We start from the raw sequence: 22,024 nt of genomic DNA on the forward strand, positions 1-22,024 counted from the left end.
AGGTTGCCTGAAGTCCAAAAGGCTATGCTGTTAGAGTCAATTAGAACCAAATTTGAACAGATTGCTTGAGTGAAAATAAGCCCCTGTTCTTCTTTACTGCTCATTAGTCAATGAAGAAGTTTTAAAGGTTGTAGTGTGAGCAAACATTGTAAACCATCCATCAGACAGTGATAAACTGAGAATGCCATCTGGTGTACCTTTACAGAGCTAATGGAGACTTATTCTTCCTTAGATGTAGCAGACAGTCTGAGATAACAGAAACTGAGAACTAACGGGTCAGTCAGATAAGTGTAACGTGAGCTGGAGAATCTGGTATATTTCACAAAATTTATCTAATTGAGTTCTTTTGACATCAAAAGTATTAGTGAGGGCATCAAAAATACTAGTTAGGAGATACCATAGTGAAAGCCAACTGAGTTCTGAGACTGAGAAGGCTCAAATTATTCAAGCTCTGTGTGAACAGCTCTGGGAACGCAGCACTGTTTTGCAACTCTTCATTGACAGTTTGAGGACCTGATCAAGACCTGTCACAGCAGCACTATCACAAGAAGTATTAGCATCTTGTTGTAGCGTGAGGAAGGTTCTCAGAGAAAAGAATTGGGGAGCATCAAATAAATAGCCTTGCTGGCATGTCAGTGATACATCTTATGGGATAGTGGTATGGGGCTACTTCTGGAGCAGAAGATCTTAAATTTTTTTCAAAACTCGAAGGTGAAAAGATCAGCTCTGGTCCTAGGTGACAGTCCTGAGCATAAGATTCTGATCTTCCTCTTGCGGGGTTTCAGAAGGAGATAGGTGAGGCAGCTGTTAAAGTGTGCAGGAAGCCTGGAAAATGGTCTGCCAACAGGTGAACTTACTGTGGAATGCCTCAGCGTGCTTGTGGATATATAATTTGTTCAGGATGCTTGTGAACATCTTACTAGCTTAAAGTCACAAGCTTGCCATCCTTTGCCATCCACTTTCAGTTCAGTGAACTGTTTCTTAAGCTCTTTAACATGGGGAATAATTTTTACAAAGGAGATTAGGGTCCAGCAAAGCATTTGAGGAGACCTTTTGTAGACTGCTTGTTTCATCTGTGCACTGCTTGGATCGAGGTCTGGAAAGGATTAGCTAAATGCTTATACTAAATGTATGCAAAAGCAATTTCCAAATCTGGACAAAATTGCCACAATTCAAAACCACATTTTTTACAATTTTTTTTTTCTTCTCCACCTTTTAAATTTTTCTTTTTTTCACAGCTCATCTTAGAACTTAGCTGACTCTTCAATTGAGACCAATGAATATTCATTGCCCATCCATCCCAGTCTTCCCTTGCCTTATTTTTAATGAGCTAGGTACTGTGTTTGCTATTTTTCTGCCATCTCGTGTCTCCCATGTTCTTTTTAAAATCTTGAAAGATTATTCTTGCTTTTGTAAGAATAGATTTTAAACATACAATGTGTCTGTGGCTCTTGGAGAGGTAGCATTTGACCATGAGTTTCCAGGTGGTGTGCTAAACTCCAGCAGTAGTAGTCCAACCTCTTCAGCTCATGGGTTGCTTGGAGGTCATGGTTGAAGTGGCTATCATTGAGGATCTTTCCAGCTCTGGAACCTTTGGGATCATCTCTGTTAATACTGGAATTTGTCCAGACTAGAAAGAAGGATAGCCCTTCTTATATCCAAGCTGTTCATCTTCAGTAGTCTCATTCCAGGCAGCTCTCTACCCAGAACATACCTGCTGAGGCTTCAGCTCCTGCGTTGAAGCTGAGCTCCAGGTTGAGCTTCCGAACACTGCTATTCTAGATTGGGTGGTTTTCTTCTAGGTAATCACTCTTACTAGTCAGACTACATTTGCTCCTGCGTTCAAGATCATCATCCTTACCAAAAACTGAGAGAACATATTACTATCATACCTACAGCAATTTCAGTGTCAGTTACTTTATATGATAAGCTCATGTTTTGCTTCTTTAGTCTTAAATATACAACAAAAGACTTTGATGTTTATTTTCATCTCCTTTGACAGGGCTGAAGCAGTCCGCTTTTCATCAAATCTCACTTTAATTGCTACATGTTGAAAGTTGGGGAAACTTTGTGTGGTAATTAGGTTTTTTTCATTGCTGACAAATTACTTTTCCATAGTTGCTTTATTTTGTTCGGGTTTTTAGGACTTCTTTGGGAGTTTTTCTTCTGTAATTTTATCATGGGAAACGACAAAAGTGAAGAATGACCCTGACAATGTAAACTTGAGTAACAAGGCAGGATGATAGTAACAGCAGCAGGAAATGTAGATTTTGAACAGATTTAATGAGAGGTTTATTATGAGGGTAGTGTGGCCCTGTTGATCCAAAGGGGACATAATTTTGTTTAATATTATTTATAACTGTTTATTTTAAATCTAGTAGTGTAACAGCAGACTGAGCTATAAATGTATGCTTTTTAGAGACCATGCGTTATTTGTGTTAATGTAATATTTCATACTAGGAGCTGCAGTATACAAAGCAACACCATCCCTCAAGGATGTCTTCTCTAATTGCCTGCCCTAGCTTAAAGGAAGAAGAAGCTCCAAGCAGCTATGGGGAAGAAACAGAATTACCATCCGCTGAGGTACAGTGCAGTTTTATCATCAATGTAATTTGCCTTCAGCTGGATTTTTCAGTTGCAGTTTTTCAACAGTCATCTCCTGGAAGACTTAAAAATATAGGTATTTTTTTAAGTTATGCATTGTTCCTGTACAAAATAGTATCTGTTAACACTTAATAAACTAGGGTTTCTCAATCACTTTCATGATGTTGTAATTAATCTCCTTATACAACCTTTCAAAACTAAAAATAATAATTTTCTTTTGTTTTGCCTCTTGCTGAAACCTTCTATCTTTCCAAGACCAAGATGCCCCTGTGAGATTTAACCGATTTTCAGATGTCTTTGATGTGAAACGTACGTATCTCTGTAAGATTGTGTTCGAATTTGAGCAGGTTCAGCTAGATTTCTCTATTGAAAATCATGGGCCAGAGCAACGAAAGGCAGATACATCCTCAAAAATCGTTCAGAGTCAGCCACTTGGGCAGAGTCCTAGTCAAGCCCAGCAGGTCCAGCTTTCTTCATCTGGAGCACACAATTTCTGCCAAGGTGTTTGGCAAACTTTAGAAATGGGATCAAGCCTTTCTGTTCTCAGTCCTCAAAAGAACACTGACCAAGGTAAGCATGCTTTGTAAAGTAGTCACAGTATTTGACTCTTCTAGAAGAATGGAAGTACAGTAGTGGATTCTGCCCCCTTCCACTAAATTTTTTACATGACTGCTACTGTTATTACAGTCCTGTAATCAGAATCTGAAGATCTAATGAGTTACTTGAAGGGAATTTCACTGTTGCCAGCAGAAGTAAGAATTAAAAGAAATGCCTATATAGCTCTCTGGTTTTAATGCCATTGTTGCAAATACTTCTCCCCTTTTATTAGATACTCCTGGAAATGCAAATACCCTTCTGTTTTGACATAGTCTAAACCTTATCTGGGGCAGATATGAAAGTGTCTGTCTGAGAATTGCACACTGCGTGTGTTGCCAAATGACTGTTAGATCAAATTGTAATTTGGCAAATCCTTGCTTAATCATTTTTGTGGCAGGTTAATAGCTACAATACAGTATAGTGTGCTAAGACCTAAAGGCCAAAAGTGAGATCGTGGGCATAATGTGATATATGCTGTGGGCACACAGTGAACTAGGTGTTGTTATCCACTAGAATTTTATAATCCAGTGCAACAACTTGGAACATAAAAAAATAAAAGCAGGCACAAATTCTTATATGTGAGACAGCATTCTGACCTTACATATCAGACAGTATCAGGTTTAGGATGACAGGAGAAGGTAAAGCCTAGGTCATAGACTGAATGTTAATCAATGTTATACTTCTACAAAAAGCACCACATTCTTGGAAATTTTAGCAGGAGCGCCATTTGTAAGATATGTGCAGTGAAGTGTAGCCTCTTCACAGGCAAATTGTAAAGGAACTTTTTAATGGTAGCCATTATGTTGAGCGGCATATTGCAGATGAATGTTATGTCTCCCACGCTGTTGGCCTGTTCATGAAGTAATCCTTCATTGGCAAAACTTTGGAAAACTGTTCTAACACTTGCTGTGGATAGGACAAAAAGTAATGGCCTTAAATTATAATACTGGAAAAACTTTAGTAATGGCCTTAAATTATAATACTGGAAAAACTTTAAGGATGGCTAATAATGGAGTATGTTCCCCAGCAGGATTGTAGACTCTTCTTTATTAAGGGTCTTTATAAATAGACAGACAAACATTTCTCCAGAATGATCCAAGTAAAGGTGATTTTTATATTTTAATAAGAGGCATAGCATTCAATAAATTATTTCTTACAGTGTTGTGGGCTTGTGTGGGTTGCTTGGTTTTTTGATTTTGATATTTTTATCATCATCATTTGATGATCTGATGGCAGCTGTGGAGTAACATGGCAGCCATCTAGCCTTTTCAAATGAGCTTTATATTAATAGTGACCTGTTACCATTACATAGATGCTCATGTGCCATTAACCACATACCAGATTGCAGCAGCAAGAATGCAACCAGTGGGTTAAGGGAAGTGGTTTGTTCCCCTCTATTTGGTACTTGTGAGGCCACATCCAGAGTACAGTGTCCAGTTTTGGACCCTCTGGTACAAAGGATTGACAAACTGGGAGTCCAATGGAGAGCCACCAAGACAGCTAGGGCGCTGGAACACACGTTACAGGAGAAGAGGCTTAGAGAGCTGCGTTGTTCAGTGTGGAGAAGAAAGCCAACAGGTGGTCTGATTGCTGCTTTTTAACTACCCAGTAGGGGATTTTGGAGAAGCCAGAGCCAGACTCTTAAGAGGTGCACAGTGAAAAGAAAAGAAGCAATGGACACAAGTTGTGTCAAGATACATTCTGAGGAGGGAGTGATAAGCACTGTGACATTTCACCCAGAGGTCCTTTCCAACCTACATTATATCTATTTTTAAACCAGTGTATAGGTGCAATGAACCATCTTTAGCGGCACACAAGAAGAAAAATATTTTAAAGGGCTTTCAAAATGAAGAATGGATTACAAGTGTCTTTATTCACAACAGCAGTGCATTGCAGGGACAAAGTAATGTGCACTGACAGACCTGTAGGACTGGAATGGACATAGTGCTGACAGTCATGATTCATGTGCTTTTTTTGTGGGGCTGGAACTGAAATAGGAAGAGTATTTCAGGTCAGGCCTATATTGACAGGATAAGCAAAAGGATGTCTTTGAAACATTACTGGTAGTGCCATGCAGTTTCATGCTCCTGTATGCATGATGCAACACCACTGGCAGCCTTACAAGGACATCAGTTTCTTAATGTCTAGAAATTTCCAGCCACCATTGCAAAACTTACTGTAGATTTTTGGGGATCTAGAAAATAGCAGAAGGGAAAGATGATACTGCCAACATGAAACAAGTGAAACATCAATAAGGGGTGATGTTTTCCTGAGAACAACCTTAATTTGATCTCTGCATCCAGATTTACCCTAAGAAAACCTGAGCAGAACTTCTTACTCAAACATGCAGGCCCTGATATACTTAATTGCAAAAATAGGACTTTTAAAAACTCTTTTGTGTTGCTTAGCTTTCTCCTCCAGGAAACCATCCAGATGGTATCCTTAATTTTACTGTACTGAATTCTGCATTTCAGAAAACAAGATTGTGAAAGCAAAATCTTTCTTTTCTGGAAGAATGTCACGTCAGAGCAGAATATACAAAATTTTCAAGGAGTTCTGATTTTTAGCAGAAGCTTGCATTATTTTTCATGCCTGAGCTATGGAAAATTAACTCAATCTTTCCTGTTTAAAACCACTCACTCGAATTTAATACATTCATCAAACACATGGTTACAGTGGATAGAACAGTCATTAAGACAGAGTGACTCGGTACTGGGCTTTCAGATAAAAGTGACGCACACACAGACTTGAAAGCTCAGTAACAAAAAATGACTTGCAACAAAGCAAGCAAGTTTGCTTATTCAAACATTTCTTTTACAAGTTCAACTCAGTACAAATCTGTCACAGCAGTAGCTGTGTTTTATAGGCATTTCTGGTAAAACAGAAACAATTGTAGTGTAAGAATGATTTTCTGAACCTGTTGAACAGCTTCCTTCATTTTTTTTTCATGTACAAAACAGCCTATTGGGACTTAAAATGGTTGGCATGTCAAGTAAGCCCTGCAATTTGCTGTATTTCCAGCGTATGACACAATTCAGTGACTCAGGAGCATTTATGGCTACATGTTAACAGTGAATTACTGAAGTGGACTGTCATATACGTTGTTCATTTCACCATCAAATTCAGAACTTGTGGAAGCTTCCGTGCAAGTCAGAAGACTATGAGATATTTTAATTTTCTCTCTCCTTACTCTACCTGCTGATTCTTAGTTTGTACTGCAGGAATGAGATTAATTTAATAATTTGTATGTTAATTCTGCAGATAAGTAGAAAGAAAGGGTTTAGAAAGAACACAGGTTCCTTGTTCAGGTGTTTTTATTGTTCTGTATTATTGAAAGAAAAAGATCCTGCTACAGAGATAGACAGATACAAGCCACAATGATATTAAAAGTGTCAGTGTTACATACGTAGACTGTACTAGTAAGAAATATGCTTCTCTCTCTCTTTCCGTTTTATATGCCCTATCCCAGAGGTTGAGAGCAGGTGGAAGACTTCAGTTGGTGATCCGTATCATGCGCGTCTTGAAAGGTGATGACAGGCCATCCTCAAAGGAAAGTTGCTTGTCAGAAGAGTTGTATGCTTTCCTCTGAAAATCAAGACACATGTATACAACCATGTGATTAGCTTCTGTACATGGTGCAAGGTTTCTCTACTCACCTGTGGGCTATAGGGCCTTTTTTGATTTTAGAATACATGTTAGGCAGGAGGCAGGGAAGCCTTGTAAAACATTTAGAAAATTGGAATTTATTTTTCTTCAAGTAATTTAGCTTAATGAAGTTTTTACTTGCTATTTGAGACACTTACTAGTTTTTCTGGAAAGACAGGCAAACATCCCGTAGTAAAGATTTACTATAAGACTGCATTTAGAGTGAAGCCAATACTGTGAAGGGTGCTTTGTGATGCCATGTGGAAAGCTCCTGATCAACTTGGGTCAACAGAGGCTGAGGTCAGTGCAGAGGGAAGAAGAGCGTACGGCAAGCTGTATCTGCACTTGGAATGTCCCCACTAGTCACTCGTTTTACACATTTTTGAGGTAGATGAAACTTTGTATTTTCCATGCCAGAGGAGGGCTCCTCTTGTGGTGGATGGTCCCACTGTACCTTTTGAGAAACCCCACTCCACAGATCTCAGAACTATGCCCTGGGCATATTAATTTGAGTTTACATTGTAGCCTAACAAAGAACAAGATTGAGCTGCTTTGAAGCAAGTAACTTTTCTGGTTTACTATTTGAACTTAGATGAGTTTCTTTTACTATAATTCTCGTTGTTACTATTACTTGCAAAAGCTCTCTGGTCTGAAATTCTACACTTTATGGATCAAAAGTTATCTTAAGTGTTTCCACACTAGACAGAATTTCAACAGCTTTGACATCACTGACAGTTCTAAGAGCAATCCATGTGGGTAAAAAGCTGGCCAGAGAAAGAATCTGGTAAAATATTAACAAACAGAAAGAGTGCTCTTGCTCTGGCTTCATTCTGGCTCCAATCAGAGAAAGACTCATGATTTTTTTTCTGCGTTACATAAAACTTCATCTTTGAAGTGTTTCACAAATATTAACTAATCCCCTAGTTACATTTTCTTCACTTAAATGTTCTTCTCCTGAATAGGAACTTGTTTGAGTTGGTGTTCCTTCAGAAGCACTTTTAGCCATAAGCAAATATCTAGAGACAAGTTTCTTAAATGACATTTTCCATCTGGGGAAATTTCAGTTTGCTCCTACAACATGTCTAGCTGTATCTCTTTAGTTCTAAAAAAAATCTGTGAATATTAATTTCTGACTGTAGTTAACACACATCAAATAGATATGTTAAGCATTTCAATACACTAAACATTTAGGTCCATTTTCAAAAGCAGTTTAGGCTCTTAACTATGATCTTACTAGCTCTTGTTGCCAAGGTCACTTCTGAAAGTAAGTTACACACTTGTAAATTAGGTGTGCTTTTTCATTGTGTGTTTGTGAAAACAAAGCTACTGCATTTAAATTTTACGGCACAGTGCATATTCATGCTGATTTTGTTCCATGTCCTTCACACATGTGAACAGTCCCAAGCAGAACCAGTAACATATGAAGGTCATTATTCAGTGTTCTCATAGGATATTTCACTTTAAATAGCATTTCTAATTCTGGGTTATTTGTTCTTTGTCTTTTTTTATTTTGTAGAACAAACTTTACAATAGTCATATAGAATCCTTGTGTTCTGTGTTGTTCTTCCAAACACCTAAGTAGCCTTTACTAGTTATAACTGTAGTGTCTCTACTAATGTCAAGAGACAAGCATACAGAAGACTTGAGAGGAAGGGATGCAGTGATTCATTGGTGCTTGGTTACTTTGCCTTTGGATCTACAGGATTAGGGCCTCCCACATTATTTGTGAAAGCCATCCCCTTGGTTGAATTAAAAAAGACCCTTCAAAACTGAGGGAGTATTTAAAAAAACAGACTCTCTCTAAGTACTGCTGACTGTGTGCTATTTATGGATCTGCTCATTGCTGTTATTTAGACCACAAACAAGAGGTAATCTCATTCTGTTGCAGCTCCTGTTCAAGCAAAATAATCTTTGAAGCTGTATCCAGTACCTTTCCGACACTGCTGCCTGCACTGTTCTAAACTGTTGATGTTGTGAAATTCTGCTTTATTACCTGCCAGATGTGGTAGAGGTCTAGGGTAATCCACCGTAATGATTAAACTCCTTTTTCCAGGCAGGAAAATACATCCAAAGGTCTTCCATGGGCTCAAACATCTTTCATACCTTCTACATCTGTAGGTAACCACTAGGTGGCAAGCTGAACAACAGGATTTCGCATCAATAGCACGAGTCCACTGAGCTTTTGCCACCTGTAATAACAAATGCCACCAAGCTGACTTAGTGCAGAGATTGCACACATATGAGTGAACAGCTGGTTCAAACTAAGCCTGAACATAAAAATTATTTTGAAAAGTATTATGTTTTGACACTAGCCACAGTGTCATGCTTTGCATAGAGCTATAAACCCTCAATAGATTAATTCATTCCATAATTCAAGAATATTTTTTATTTCCTTCCATGTAGAATTTTGTTTGGACTTTCTACCATGTTCAGTTGACTATGAAAATTTACCTTATCCTACTAATAACTTATCTTTGTCAATTTGTGCACCTCTTTTTCTTGCACTTTGATTGAATAGTACCTGGGACTGAAGCCTGTCATGCTCAGAAAATTCAGCTAGTACAGAATGTTGTAGTGTGTGTTGTCGCAAGTATATTATGGCTACTTCTGCTGTCTGCTTTAGCTCTCCATAGAAAATCTAAAGTTAAAATCTCAGTGCCTTGAAAAATAAGGATTAAATGGCTGGAGCCAAGCACCTGTAAATATTACCTATAGTTTACAATGAATACTGTGATTGACCAATTCCACTTATCTTACCTAATGAAACCTGTGATAAGACTAAAGTTCAGTTAGTTGGAGATAGTGGTTTTCAGACAATTATGCGAGAAGCTGCAGAACGGACTCCGATTAGTATTAAGACCAGTCTCCCTCCTTCTCAACCAAAGATGTTAATTTTTGAGTTAGTCCTCTCTAGGACACACAGATATTTTAGACAACAAAAATTAAGATTTCCACAGTAAATGCCTTCCTCTGTGAGAGAAGATAAAAAAACCCGCAAAAGATAATGGTAGTAGTGCAGCTTTGTCAAGCCCACAGAATTGCCTTTGAGCCCTTTGGATCATGCAAATCCAATGTTTTGCTGCAGCTTTTTTGGCTGCTGGTGACTTCTTGAAACGTATCAAACTATTGCAGCCAACTACTTTATCACCATTTCCCCATATGGGAACAGGTAGATCTAGCTTTGTATCATGTTGTCCAGTATGTTGGTATTGCCTTGATTGATACAGATGCTCTCACACAATGGAGAGGAGGGTAAACTTGTAAAATATGATGTTTAAAAACAGCTGAACAGATGGTTAGTGCTTGACTTGAACAGCTACACCGACCTTCCAGCTGTCTGTCTCTCTCCTCTCTTAAGCAGTCTGATGCTAATAGAGAATGAACAGGTACAGATGAAGCGAGGATTTAGCAGGGGATGCTGATGTATTATACCATCAGCACAGCAAGCTTTAATGGACAGTTCTATGCCTCGTATGTACAGAAATGGTTCTGTTACTCAATATAAGACTTCGACAATGTGGCAGTATGGCAGCAATATACCTAGAGAAAAAGAGTAAACCAGTTCTCTTCAACTATCCAGTCTCATAATTAAATACAAACATAACTACAAAGTATTTTTCTTCCTTTTTTTGAGCAGTGGAGTTTGAAGTTACACACTCAACTGAGCAATCTGAAGAATCTCGGCAATATATCAAAACCAAGGATAAACTTGAAATGCCATCTGCAGATTTGACAGTCACAGGAACCAGGCTGGAAGTTCAGCAGAAGTTAAAATCCAGGAATTTACCTTGTGCTCATCCCATGAAACCAAAAATCTCTTCTAAAAAGGCAAAAATCCGCAACTATAATATTAAAGACTGATTTCTTTGTTGGCAGCAAGTTCCAGGTCCACACTGGCTATTAATTTACTTTGAAATCTATAAATCAGGTCTAAATATTTCATTTTTGTATGTCGAGTTGGGATGTTTGCAGTCAGAAGAGAGAACAAATACCCTGTTTCATGCTGTGAACCCTAAAGGTTAATCTGTGTACATTATGAGATTACTGTCTTCACTGTTAATACTGATTTATTTCAATTATATATGTTAAATATCGCTTGCATCGTGGATTTAGAAATGCCCAGTTAATGCATATGTAAAGCCTTGTGCCTTTAGGCAGGGCTTGCAGGTCTTCAGCAAATATTTTGTTGTGAAACTGTAGATGTGTTTTAAGCTTAGAAGTGGGATGCCTCAACCTACTTGTTTTCTTATAATTAACAATGCAACCGTTAATCCTGTGCAGCTATCTTTCTACTTGAAATACAGGGGTTTGAAAAGATTACGCCTGAATCTGCTGTAGCTCTTTCCACTCGTTCAGACAGCATGAGAAAGTATAAAATTAAACTTCTGTTGTCACACCAGTAATTACATTTTTCTTAACAAGAGGTTGCACAGAGCTTAAAGCACTGAGAAACATATTCATTAGCAACACTTAGAATCATACAGAAGCATTGTAAGAAATAAGTCTTACGACAGATGAAACTAAAAGAAAAATTGAATGAGCTGTGATGTAATGAGGGGTATCTATATAGTTATGAACACGCCAGGACATTGAAACAAGTAATCAGTGTATTTTTGTAACATTTCCAGTAATGCTGAGCTGTCTTAGGATATTACAGTGATGAACGTTACTGTAAGTAAAGGAAACACACATGAAAAATGCAAGAAAAACCTTTTTTACTGTGGGGGTGGTCAAGCACTGGAACAGATTGCCCAGAGAGTTTATGGAGTCTCCGTCTGTGGGGATAGTCAAAACCCAACTAGACGTGGTCCTGGGCAACGTGCTCCCGCTGACCCTCCTTGAGTAGAGGGATTGGACTAGGTGATCTCAAAAGGTCTCTTCCAACCTAAGCAAGTCTGTGATTCTGCGAGTGGTATCACTGAAGTGAATAATGCTTCTCAGTTGCTGCTAAAAAACATTTAAAATCTAAACAGGATTAATGAAGGAAGAGAGAGCTACTTAGCCACCAGCGCTATTCTTTTTTTGTAGGGCTTTTCTTTTTATAAATGCTTTCCTGGTAGTCTTTGCAAACAGCTGCTCTCTTTGGCATCTGACAATGTGGTGGTAATCATTCTGAGAATTTGAATAATTATTTTTCTACTCTCTACTGAAAATGTTTTGGTTCAGTGTAAAGGTGCTATGATATAATCAGATGCTAAATCTGCAGTAAATGTCATTGGGATGTTACCAACCCGACATGAGGCCTGAGAGACCTTGTGAGCTTCTTTCTAAATCATTTAATTACTTGAAAATCCTGTCATTGGATTCAACATTTAACATTGTTCGTGAGCCGGAACAACATGATGCATTCCCTTGAACCAGGCCCTGAATGAGCTCTTTCTGTAGCTCAAAGCATAGTGGTTTCTAACAAGTACAGGAATTTTGGCCCAGATCACACCAGTTACAGCTCTCACTGGTTATTTCTAGAACACAACATGTAAATTCCAGAGTTTTTAATAGCTGTAGATTATTCTGAAAAATAATTTTTTAATTTCCAATGCCATGTTTAATATTGAACTGTGGAGATGCACAGTATTTCAGTGCTGTGAGATCCTGTGCATTTACTGGTGTTAAAAGCAGTGTGCCCTTAGTAAAAGAGCACTTTGTACCATAATCTTTGTAACGCTGCATCTGAGCCTGGAATACATTACTCTTTATTCCTTACATCATGGATATATAAGCTCATGGGCTGCAGACTTCAGAAATGCCTTTATGTAGGTTTCTTTGCAGGTTTTTAGGGCTTTTGTTTGCTTGTTTGAGGGGTTTGGGGGTTTCTTTGTGGTTGTTTGCCCCCCCTTTCCCTCCCCAGTATGTTACCTGGCATGCCTGGTCATGCAGACCTCTTGCCAGAAACCCAATTTTAATTTATTCCATTTCCCAGAGAAACAGGTTTCCTTAAGGCAACTGTAGGTAAGAGAAGATGATAGCTCTTGATTGTCCCATTTTGTTTTATTTGCAATAGAAAAAAAGTAGTTCAATTGTCGTATATAAGAACATAGCGTATAAATACACATAATGACAATAAATAACATGAACATATTGCTTGGATCCTGTGGGGGGGGACGTTGTGCTAAGTGTGTACTAAATGCATGGGGGAAACTCTCGTGTGTTTCTCTTATGACCAAAATATTTAACAAATTGGGCATTGATTCTTAAAAACCAGATGAGAAAGAGTGGTGAGGAGGTCCTTCTGTGGGAGCTATTGAATTGTACAGAGAAAGGAGAGTTTATAAAAAAGAGAATTCCAGCCGCTCACAGTGTACCAAAAAGGTGAAAGAGAGTAACTTGTTGATTTTTGTTGTTATCGAAGAGTTAAAAAAATGTTAGAGTATTGAGGAATATATGGCTAAAGGCGAAAGTTCTGCCCCGAGAAGGTCGTCAGCGACCTGCATGGTGTAGCAGCAGTGCTTCACCGCAGTCCTGGCAGCAGTGGAAGGCGCTGATGGGAACGGGACCTCTGAGCGAGGCGTGTTCTACCCACGAGCGAGCGGAGGTGCGGGCTTTTCCTGCGTCCCGGCCTTCGGGCCCGCGCTTGCCGACCGAGAGGCAGGGGGGCTTCTTTCGCGTTGAGGTAGCAGTCGTAGGCAGCACGGAGCAAAATGCAGATTCGTTTACTGTTCTGCGTTAATTTAAGGAGTAGGAGTTACAGAGAAAGTGGAGAAAAGGTGCCTGCGCGCGGAGCCATCTCCCCCTTTCCCGTCCTTCGGGAAGGTGGGCGTACCGGGGGCACGGCGGGGAGCGAGCCTCTGGCGCCCGCGGGAGCGCGGCGGCCCGCCCCCTGCGGCGGCCCGCCCCCGGGCCCGCTCCGCTGCCGCCCGGCGCGACGGGCCCGGGCACGGGGCAGCGCATCCCCGGCCGGCGTGCCCGCTGCCCTGTGGTAACCCCGGGACCGCGCTCCGCCGGGGTGAACGACCGCCGCCGCAGGAGCGCGGCGGGTGCTGCTCGCTCTGCCGGCGGCCCCGGCCGTCCCCTCAGCCGTCACCACATCGCCTTATCGCCTAGCAACACCCCACGGGCTCCGCGATTGGCAGGGCCGCGCCCCCGCCCACACGCTCCCGCCTCCGGATTGGGTGCCGGCCCGGGATTGCGCGTCCAGCCCAGCGTCCCTTTCCTTTGTGCGCCGCGGGCGCGTGCGGACGAACCGCAGTCCGGCCTGGCCTGGCCTGGCGCCCGCCGAGCCCCCGCGCCTCTCGCCGAGCCACGGTGCCGGCGCGGCGCGGCAGTAGCGTGTCGTTGTCCGTCCCCCCCCCCCCCAGTGTGCACACCCGCGGGGAGGTGGGAGAGGGACACGAAGAGGTCCGCGCCCGCGGTTGGTCGGTGCTGCCTCACCCCCGACCGGGCCGGCCCTAAGCCAGCCCCCCCCTCCGCAGCGCCCGGCCTTCCACGTCCTCCAGTACGGGGCGGGGCGCGGGAGCTTGGCCCGGTGCCGCGGGCACGGAGGCCCGCCGGGGGCCGCCCCGGCCCGATCGGGGCCCCCTCCTCCCGCGGAGCGGCTCCGGCGGGCAGGGGTGGGCATCACCCCGGGGCCGGCTCGGGGCGGCCCTGCCCCGGCTCTCATTGGACTGCGGCGAGGAGTAAACTGTCAGCCCATGTGGCGTGGCCGCCGGAGGTGGCGACTGCTTAAATAGCGGTGGGAGCTAGAGGGAGACAGTGAGGAGAGCGCAGAGCATCGGCCGTGCTCAGCTCGGTACCGGCCGCCGCAGCGTCCGCGTCTCAGCCGCAGAGCCCGTCCCGCAGCAGTCCGGTCCGGCGCTGAGCTGACGCCAGAGTCTTCCCGGCACGAAGCCTTCCGTCCCTGTGCAGGTACCGGCGGGACGGCGGATGCGGCGCGGCCGGGAGAGCGGCAGCCTCCGTTCCCGCCTCCGCGGGCCGCTGCGCCCGGTGGGCGCGCCAGGGAGGCTCCATCTTGTCCTCTGCGCCGTGCGGGACTGCGCCCGCGCCTGGCTGGGCGGGCGACGGGGGATCCGCGGGCCCGACCTGCACGACCAGAAGGTTCCGCGCCGCGGTCGCCGCGCCCTGTTGCCGCGGGCCGCTCTGCCGTGGACCAGCGCCGCCCTTGCCGAGGAGAGTCCCCGCCAGCTCGGCGGCTGGCTACCGCGCCGCAGCCTCCCGCTCCGCCCGCCCGGCGAGGCGGCGCGGAGGGAGGCTGAGCGGCTGCATTGTGGTGCTGGCGCTCGGCCATCTTGGCGGCGGGCGGGGGCCATGCCGCCGCAGCCGCGACCCCTCGCCGCCGGGCCGGGCGCGCTCGGGGACACAGCCGAGGCACCGCTGCCCGCAGGCCTCGCCCGCGGCCGGCGGCAGGAGCCGTCCTGCCGTTCCCACGAGCTTCGGCGTGCCGCTCCCCAGCCGCGGCGGCTCGGCTCTGCGGGGGGCGAGGGGCCGCGCCCGGTGCCCGGCGAGCAGCGCCCGCCGCGGGGCTGGGCGGCCTCGGCGGGCTGTCTCGGGCGGGCGGCGGGGCTGAAGGGGCCGCTCGGTCGCGGGTACCGTACGAGCCCTGGCGCGGCAGACGGAGGGAGCTGGCGAGGGAGGGGATCCCGCCGCGTTCGCTCGCTCTTGCGAAAGGTGGCTTGTCAGGAGGTACTAGGAAACCATCTCACAGAAGGTGCCGTGTAACTTCTTTTTTTCCACTTCGATATAAACCAGCCGTCCGCACGAAATAACCGCCAGTTATCGTACACCAGTCTGGATTTGGTGATGTGATTCTGTGAGGAACGTGATGATCGTCTTCTGCTGGCTTTGCTCCTCTTCGGGTTTTATTCCACATCCCGTCCCTGGCATAGGGCCCTTTGAGATACCGAATGCGTATTTTCCTAGCGAAAACCTTTATTCGGGTGCTTAAGTTGAAACGGGCGGTGTTAAAGCTGTGTATGTTAATTTGCATGCTCCTTCAGAGAGCAGTGTTGGGGGCTTTGGAGTGTCTCTGGCCTTAAAAAAACAAAAGGGAGGAAAAGCCTCGAGCCACATGAGCAAAGGGTTCACCTTTTCCTGCAGCCTCTATGCTTCTTGAAACAAACTGAAAATAATAGCGCGTTGTGAAAGGCTGCATTTAGTGGGTGAATTCAGAGGATGAGGGCCCTATGACACAGGCAGTTATGAACAGATATTTTATGAACATGATGTAGTGATGCTGGGGACTTAATTTTTTGTACAAATCAGTTCCGACCATTTGGGAATCAACAGAGCTGTCTTGATTCCATGAGCAAAATCTAACCTACTTTTCTCAAATAACAGCTCTGAACCAGATTGTGTTTCCTGCCAAGTAGTGCATCTTAAATACGAAAATACACTACCATTTTTCATTTGTCTTGTCAATGGGAGAAATCCAGCCTTGAAGCAGAAGGAGACAGTTGAAAGGTCTTTGTTAACTCAAAGCAATAACACACAGATTGATGGTAGCCAAATGCGTTCAAAAAATTAAAAGCAGCCTGTGTTTGCCTCTATTTTATAAAGGGTTTTTTGGAGGCAGGTGTTACAGCTCTTTTTAAGTGAAGTTCCTACGTAATGACAGTTTTAATTACAAATTTTAGAAATGATAGTTGGAGATTAGGAAATGTGGATTATGATGTAGTCATACTGAAAAACTAAGAAAGCAATCCTTTTGTCAGTATCCGTGCTGAAGGAAGCTATGGAGGAGTCATGGATGTTTCGTTTTACAATAATGGGAGCTCCAAAAAAGATCAAGATTTGGACTGCCTAGAAACAGTAGCAGAGTTGGCTTTGAGGATTCTGTCCCACTGTGATAACAGCCATCAAAATAACAGTGAAATAAATACTGTGCTTCTGTCTAGGAAAGAGAACTGTGCATCAGACAAAACAATGTTTGGGTTTTATTTGTTGTTTCTCTGCAAACAGTTTTCTTCTTCCCTCCTTCTCCCCCTCCTTTCCTCACTGAACCTTAGGTGGACATAGCAGAATATGAAAAGTATTCTCTTCAGCGGTTGGCCAGTCAAATATGAGTGGGAGAAGAAATCAGATTTTACCTTCACTTTTTTATTTTTCTTGTCTTTGCTTCCCCCTACCCCCCAAAAGCATACAAGCTTTTGGACACAGAGATATTTTTGTCAGGAAACAGTAGATATAATTATTGTAAAAAGAAAAAAAAAGTTGTACAGCTGCCAGGGATGGTGGAAAACAATGATTAATACTTCTTGATTAATTTTTGGTGCTGGATTAGTGAGGTACTGAAAAGCAAAGGTTTTAAATGCAATGGAGAACAGTATTTCAACTTATGAGTAATTTTGATAATAGCATTAAGCTAACATGATACCACTAGGTATTCAATACATAGAGAACAAGGTTAAGAAGGTATAACATGATTGGAGAAAGGAACAGGCATCAATAAGCAAACCAGCCTTGTCAAATGGCTAATGTGGGAGGTGGATAACCAGAGCATAGGTATAAAGTGATGAAAGTTGTTACTAGTCAATAATACCAGAAGGGATTGCTAGTTATTACCAGTCACAAACTGAGTGAGTCAGCAATGCAATATCATTGCCAAAAGACATTGTGTAAATACAGTGAGGTAGTAGTTTATGCTTGACTGAGGTGCCTATGGACTGATATGGTGGTGGCGGAGGGTGTTTCTCCCACTTCACCTCTCAGTTAAAAATGCAAGCTGTTTGGGAAGAATTCACAGAATTCAATTCAAGCAAAACTGTGGGATAAACACAGGAAAAAGGATGTTAGAAGTCTGGTTGGATGCAGCAAAATACGGCCTTAAGAAATCAGAGTCCTGTTTGTCCCTCTTCATCTCCTTTTTTGACCTGTTGTTTTTGATCACCTTGGTCATCAGATGTAGTAGGAACAGTCTCTTCTGCATATTTGGTGTAGTCCAATCTCCTTTAAAACAGTTGTAGAAACAATTTTCTTTCTGTGCTACATCCTATACTTCAAAAATCTGTCAGTGTACTGCGTATAGTCTAAAAATGCTCTAAAAAAAAAAAGGGGGTCTCTAATATAGTAAAATAATACAATACACCATTTGGGGGTAAAGTCAATCAACTTTAAATTGTCTACCTGCTTATTATCTGTTGAGGATGACCAAAGACATTGTTGGTAGCCGTAGCATCTACTTTAATTACTGTTTAATCAGGGATGACTTAGTACTCATTGTTTTTCTTCTTCCCAGCTGTTTTCCACAGCAAATCATATCTACTGTCTGCTGCTAAATCTGTAATTTGTATGTTATCTTGGATGTAGGCATTTGGAGCTCTTTGTTTCAAGTCTAAATCTTACGAGTTCTTTGTGTATAAAAATCCTTAAGTTGTGGCTCTTCTTACCCATTCACCCAGCTAAAATTAACTTTTTGGCTCTTGTTCTTCTACATTTTGATTACTACAGCATCTTTTTCTCTACCTTTGACACAGTCTTGCTCAACTACATTCATAATGTTGGCAAAAATTGCTTTGCTGAAACTCCATTACTTCACTGTCTCAGAAGAACATTTTGTCAAGATTGGTTGTACCTGGTTGGAGTTTTTCTGGTATTCCAGGGAGAGATGTTTCAGTCCCCTGAAATACACATTATATTTCTCTCCCTAGAGATCATAGCCCAAAGAGCTGAGCCATAAAACTGAATCATAATCATGTTATCATCTTGTCTGTTGCTTGTCTTATGCTTAGATTGTAAGCTTTGTGCCTGAGATCCGTTCTTCCTCTGCCCCTAGCGCAGAAACTGCCGCATGTATAGCAGAGTTGTGGCCCTTGATTGGGTTTTCCAGGTACAGTGATGACACCAATAATAAAAGTGACTTACTAGATTTATGTGAGCAGAAAAACTGAGAGGCATCTGTTCAGAGCAGAGTAGACTGTACTTATTACTACCAACTTCAGTTTTGGGGAATAGTTTCTCAGTAAGGGCCTTCTGCATTTGGCCCTTAGTGTTTCCCTTTTGAATGAACAACCAGAATGGAGTGGAACATGTGTTGTCTGGGTGTTTAGCATAAGACTGAGAAATCCAAGATGTCCTTTTGGGAGCACTTCTGTTTCTGCTCCCAGAAGGGATGGACTGGGTGAGGCAATGATGTCTTCTGCTTCAGTGTTGCACGTTGCATAATTCCACAGTTACTCCACAGATCTGAATCAAGATAACTGCTGAAGGAAGGAAGGGTAAGAGAAATCGGGCAACCTCTGTGGCAGTATGTTCGGGCTGGGCTGTGCCTCAGCTAACCCGAGGGCTTTGCTTTCCCTCTGTGCACCCCAGCCCTGCTTTCAGCTACAGGAAGGCATTACACCTGAACAGTGTGTGGATGGAAGAGAGGCCTGTTTCTTTCTCAGAAGCATTAGGAACTCCTGAAAGAGGCTTTAAAACTGTGCCTAAACGAAATGTCTTGGGTTGAAAGAACAGCTATGAGGTGCTCATCTAAGAGTACCCATTAGTGCTGTTTTGTGGAGGAGATGATCAAGCACCAGCAGCACTTAAGCAAAGTGCCTGCATGGCACTATGGAGCATAATCTGTGATGGAAGTCAAACTTTAGGTCTTCCATAGCAAAGTCTTTCTTTCAAAGCTATTAAGGAAGTCTTTTAGCTATTTGAATACCCAGTTTTCTTTGTTGTTTTTACTTGTTAAAAATCCACACACTAACTCTGAAGAACATTTTGCTTCTACTTACCAGAAGGATTATTTGAGGAAGTACTGTGAATGCTTACTACCTCTTTTGTTCATGCAATCACACTTTTATTTATTTTTATATATATAAAAAAATAACCCATGTATATGGGTTTTTTCCCCCTCCCTTAACTTGCCTACTTAGAATCTACAAACTATAATTTGAACTTAACTGAAACATCAGGTTAACTTGCCTTCTCTCCGCTTAGTTGTTAATATATTTTTAGTGTAATAGAAAATAAATTAAATGAGTGTGACCGTAATATATGAACGATCATTTGGTGTTGTGATCTGTATAGATGGCCTGCCATGCTGCGTTATGCAGCATGATGCTCTCTTGTGGTGTTTGAGATTGGGGTCTTAGAATGCAAATTTCTTGGGATCCTCATTCCCAGTCTTCTAAACATGTGGCAGTGTAGGGTCCAGTTCAGAAACACTTTATATGTACAACTTACTACTTGTTTGGGGTATTTAAAATGATGCTAAGTTGTAATCTTTTTGCTTTTGTATGGGTTTTCTCCTGTGTGTGTTTTGGGCTTTTGTTTTGTGTGTGAGGGTTTTTTTGGTTGTTTGGTTTTCTGTTTGTTTTGTGGTTTTTTTGTTGGTTTTGTTTTTGGGGTTTTTTTTCCCCATCCAACAAACTTTCTGATTATTGATTCTTAAGTCAGCGCTTAACTTTGGAATGATCGTAGAACTTGTTTTGCTACCTGTTAGGTTTGCCTTGTAATTATGTATTTTACTATATGTATGTCATAATTTCCCCACCCACCTCTGCTTCAGCATGTTAATCTTTCTTCTCTGCTGACTTCACAGAGGCTCTGCATTTAGTAGAGCTGGACCTGTTCATTCTCTAGTTGTCACGTAGAAACTGGTGGCTCTTGGAGCCCGACACTCCTTCAGGATCAGTTTTCTCATCCTCATTGACCCCATGGATCTTATGGTCCATTTGATTAGTTGGGATGGTTTTTTTTTGTTTTTTGTTTTTTGGTTTTTTTTGTGGTTGTTGTTTTTTTTTTTTTTTTTTTTTTTTTAAGTAGAGACTCCATGGGCTGTTCCTGTGTGGGTGTTTCTCCTGCAAATATGCTTGTTTGTCACAACATGTCAGGAAGACAAGAGACTCATATACTCTCCTTCTCTGTGTGAAATCTTACTAGTCTTACTGCTTTGTGGATCTCAGCAACAGGGAGAAATTAAGAGATGGAGGACGTGGTGATTGCAGGCATAGCAGGAAAGCTGCCAGAATCGGAGAACTTGCAAGAGTTTTGGGAGAACCTGATTAATGGAGTTGATATGGTCACAGAGGATGATCGGAGGTGGAAACCAGGTGAGTACCTATTGTCTCTTCTTTTGGAGCCCTGAATTCTGAGCATTTTAGAGGAATTATCCTATAAAAGAAAAGGATTTATCAGATGTGAAACCCTGCCAGAGCTTCTGAATTCACTTCTGATACATCATCAAGAAATTCAGGAACAGAACACTTTTATGATGGTCTCACGCAATCCATTTTATAATGTCATGTCCTATGCAGTAGTAGCTTATATAATATGTAGTTTATTTCCAAATAACACTCTGACAGAGCAGCTAGGCAACATGAATCCTGTACCTGCTGTTGATAGCTGTGGCAGTAAGACTGCTCTGACACTTTTCTGGGTTTGGAAGTAGCACAGGGACTCCAGTCCTGTAACTTAAGGCTTTTTACAGTATTCTGTCTGATTGCCTTTCTGAAGTGTTTGGTATGCATCTATCCAATTCAAGCTAGTGACTTGCAGAAGTGAAAAGTAGCTTTTGTTTTTCTTAAAACTGGTGACTGACTGGAACCACTGATTTGGACTCTGTTTATGTGCTTGGTACAACTTGCCAAAGCTAGAATGCTTAAACTAGATAGATGTCTTTTGCAGCCATATCCAAGAGAGTCTTAAAAATGACAATTACTTTTGTTAATGCAGCATTCTCATTTACAAATGAGATTCGGAGAGATGGGTGGGTAGATATTCATGCAGCACTCTGGGTACTGCAACAAGGAAGTGAGGTTTCATGTGTAGTTGTGAATCAGCTGTGGTCATTGTGCGCTTTGTCTCAGCTGGTAGCTGCCTCAAAACTGATGTATTCCCTGACTCAGTGTTGAATTTTTCTTTTCAGGAATTTATGGACTGCCCAAGAGAAATGGAAAGCTCAAGGACATAAGCAAATTTGATGCATCCTTTTTTGGGGTTCACCCCAAACAAGCTCATACGATGGATCCTCAACTTCGCTTGCTGTTGGAAGTTTCTTATGAAGCTATTATGGATGGAGGTAAGCAGCTGAATGACTGAAGACAGAGAATTGTGCTGTATTGTCTCTGTGCAGCAGGTGCTGACATGTGCCTGTGTGATGAGATGTTTAACAAGAGAAGACCATCACATTAGAGAGGAGACCAAAGAACTGGTATGAGGGTTAGAACAAAGGTGTGTTCTTTGGAACTCAAACTAGGAAATCTATGCTGGCTGCCAGCAAATCTCTACCTGCATCTTATGGTACAACCAGTACAACAGT

General features: G+C 42.5%; 2 protein-coding genes across 3 annotated transcripts in view; both read left to right on the forward strand.

The window, feature by feature from the left end:
* The window catches only part of CCDC57 (coiled-coil domain containing 57), a 52,368-nt gene extending 39,393 nt beyond the window's left edge, over positions 1-12,975 (forward strand). The window contains exons 14-16 of one of the 2 annotated variants that reach the window (XM_075044025.1): positions 2,461-2,583; positions 2,952-3,174; positions 10,484-12,975. In XM_075044025.1, the coding sequence (XP_074900126.1) occupies positions 2,461-2,583; positions 2,952-3,174; positions 10,484-10,707 (570 nt within the window). In that variant the 3' untranslated portion in view covers positions 10,708-12,975. Of the gene's footprint in view, positions 1-2,460; positions 2,584-2,859; positions 2,914-2,951; positions 3,175-10,483 lie in introns of both variants that reach the window. The other variant, XM_075044026.1, reaches the window with a different exon arrangement.
* A 1,553-nt stretch (positions 12,976-14,528) lies between these two features.
* Positions 14,529-22,024, forward strand: part of FASN (fatty acid synthase) — a 46,210-nt gene continuing 38,714 nt past the window's right edge. Inside the window, exons 1-3 of the mRNA XM_075044030.1 lie at positions 14,529-14,688; positions 20,670-20,816; positions 21,632-21,784. Of these exons, the coding sequence (XP_074900131.1) occupies positions 20,690-20,816; positions 21,632-21,784 (280 nt within the window). The 5' untranslated portion in view covers positions 14,529-14,688; positions 20,670-20,689. The remainder of the gene's footprint in view (positions 14,689-20,669; positions 20,817-21,631; positions 21,785-22,024) is intronic.

This window comes from Buteo buteo, chromosome 13 (genome assembly GCF_964188355.1).
Source record: "Buteo buteo chromosome 13, bButBut1.hap1.1, whole genome shotgun sequence".
Taxonomy (NCBI): domain Eukaryota; kingdom Metazoa; phylum Chordata; class Aves; order Accipitriformes; family Accipitridae; genus Buteo; species Buteo buteo.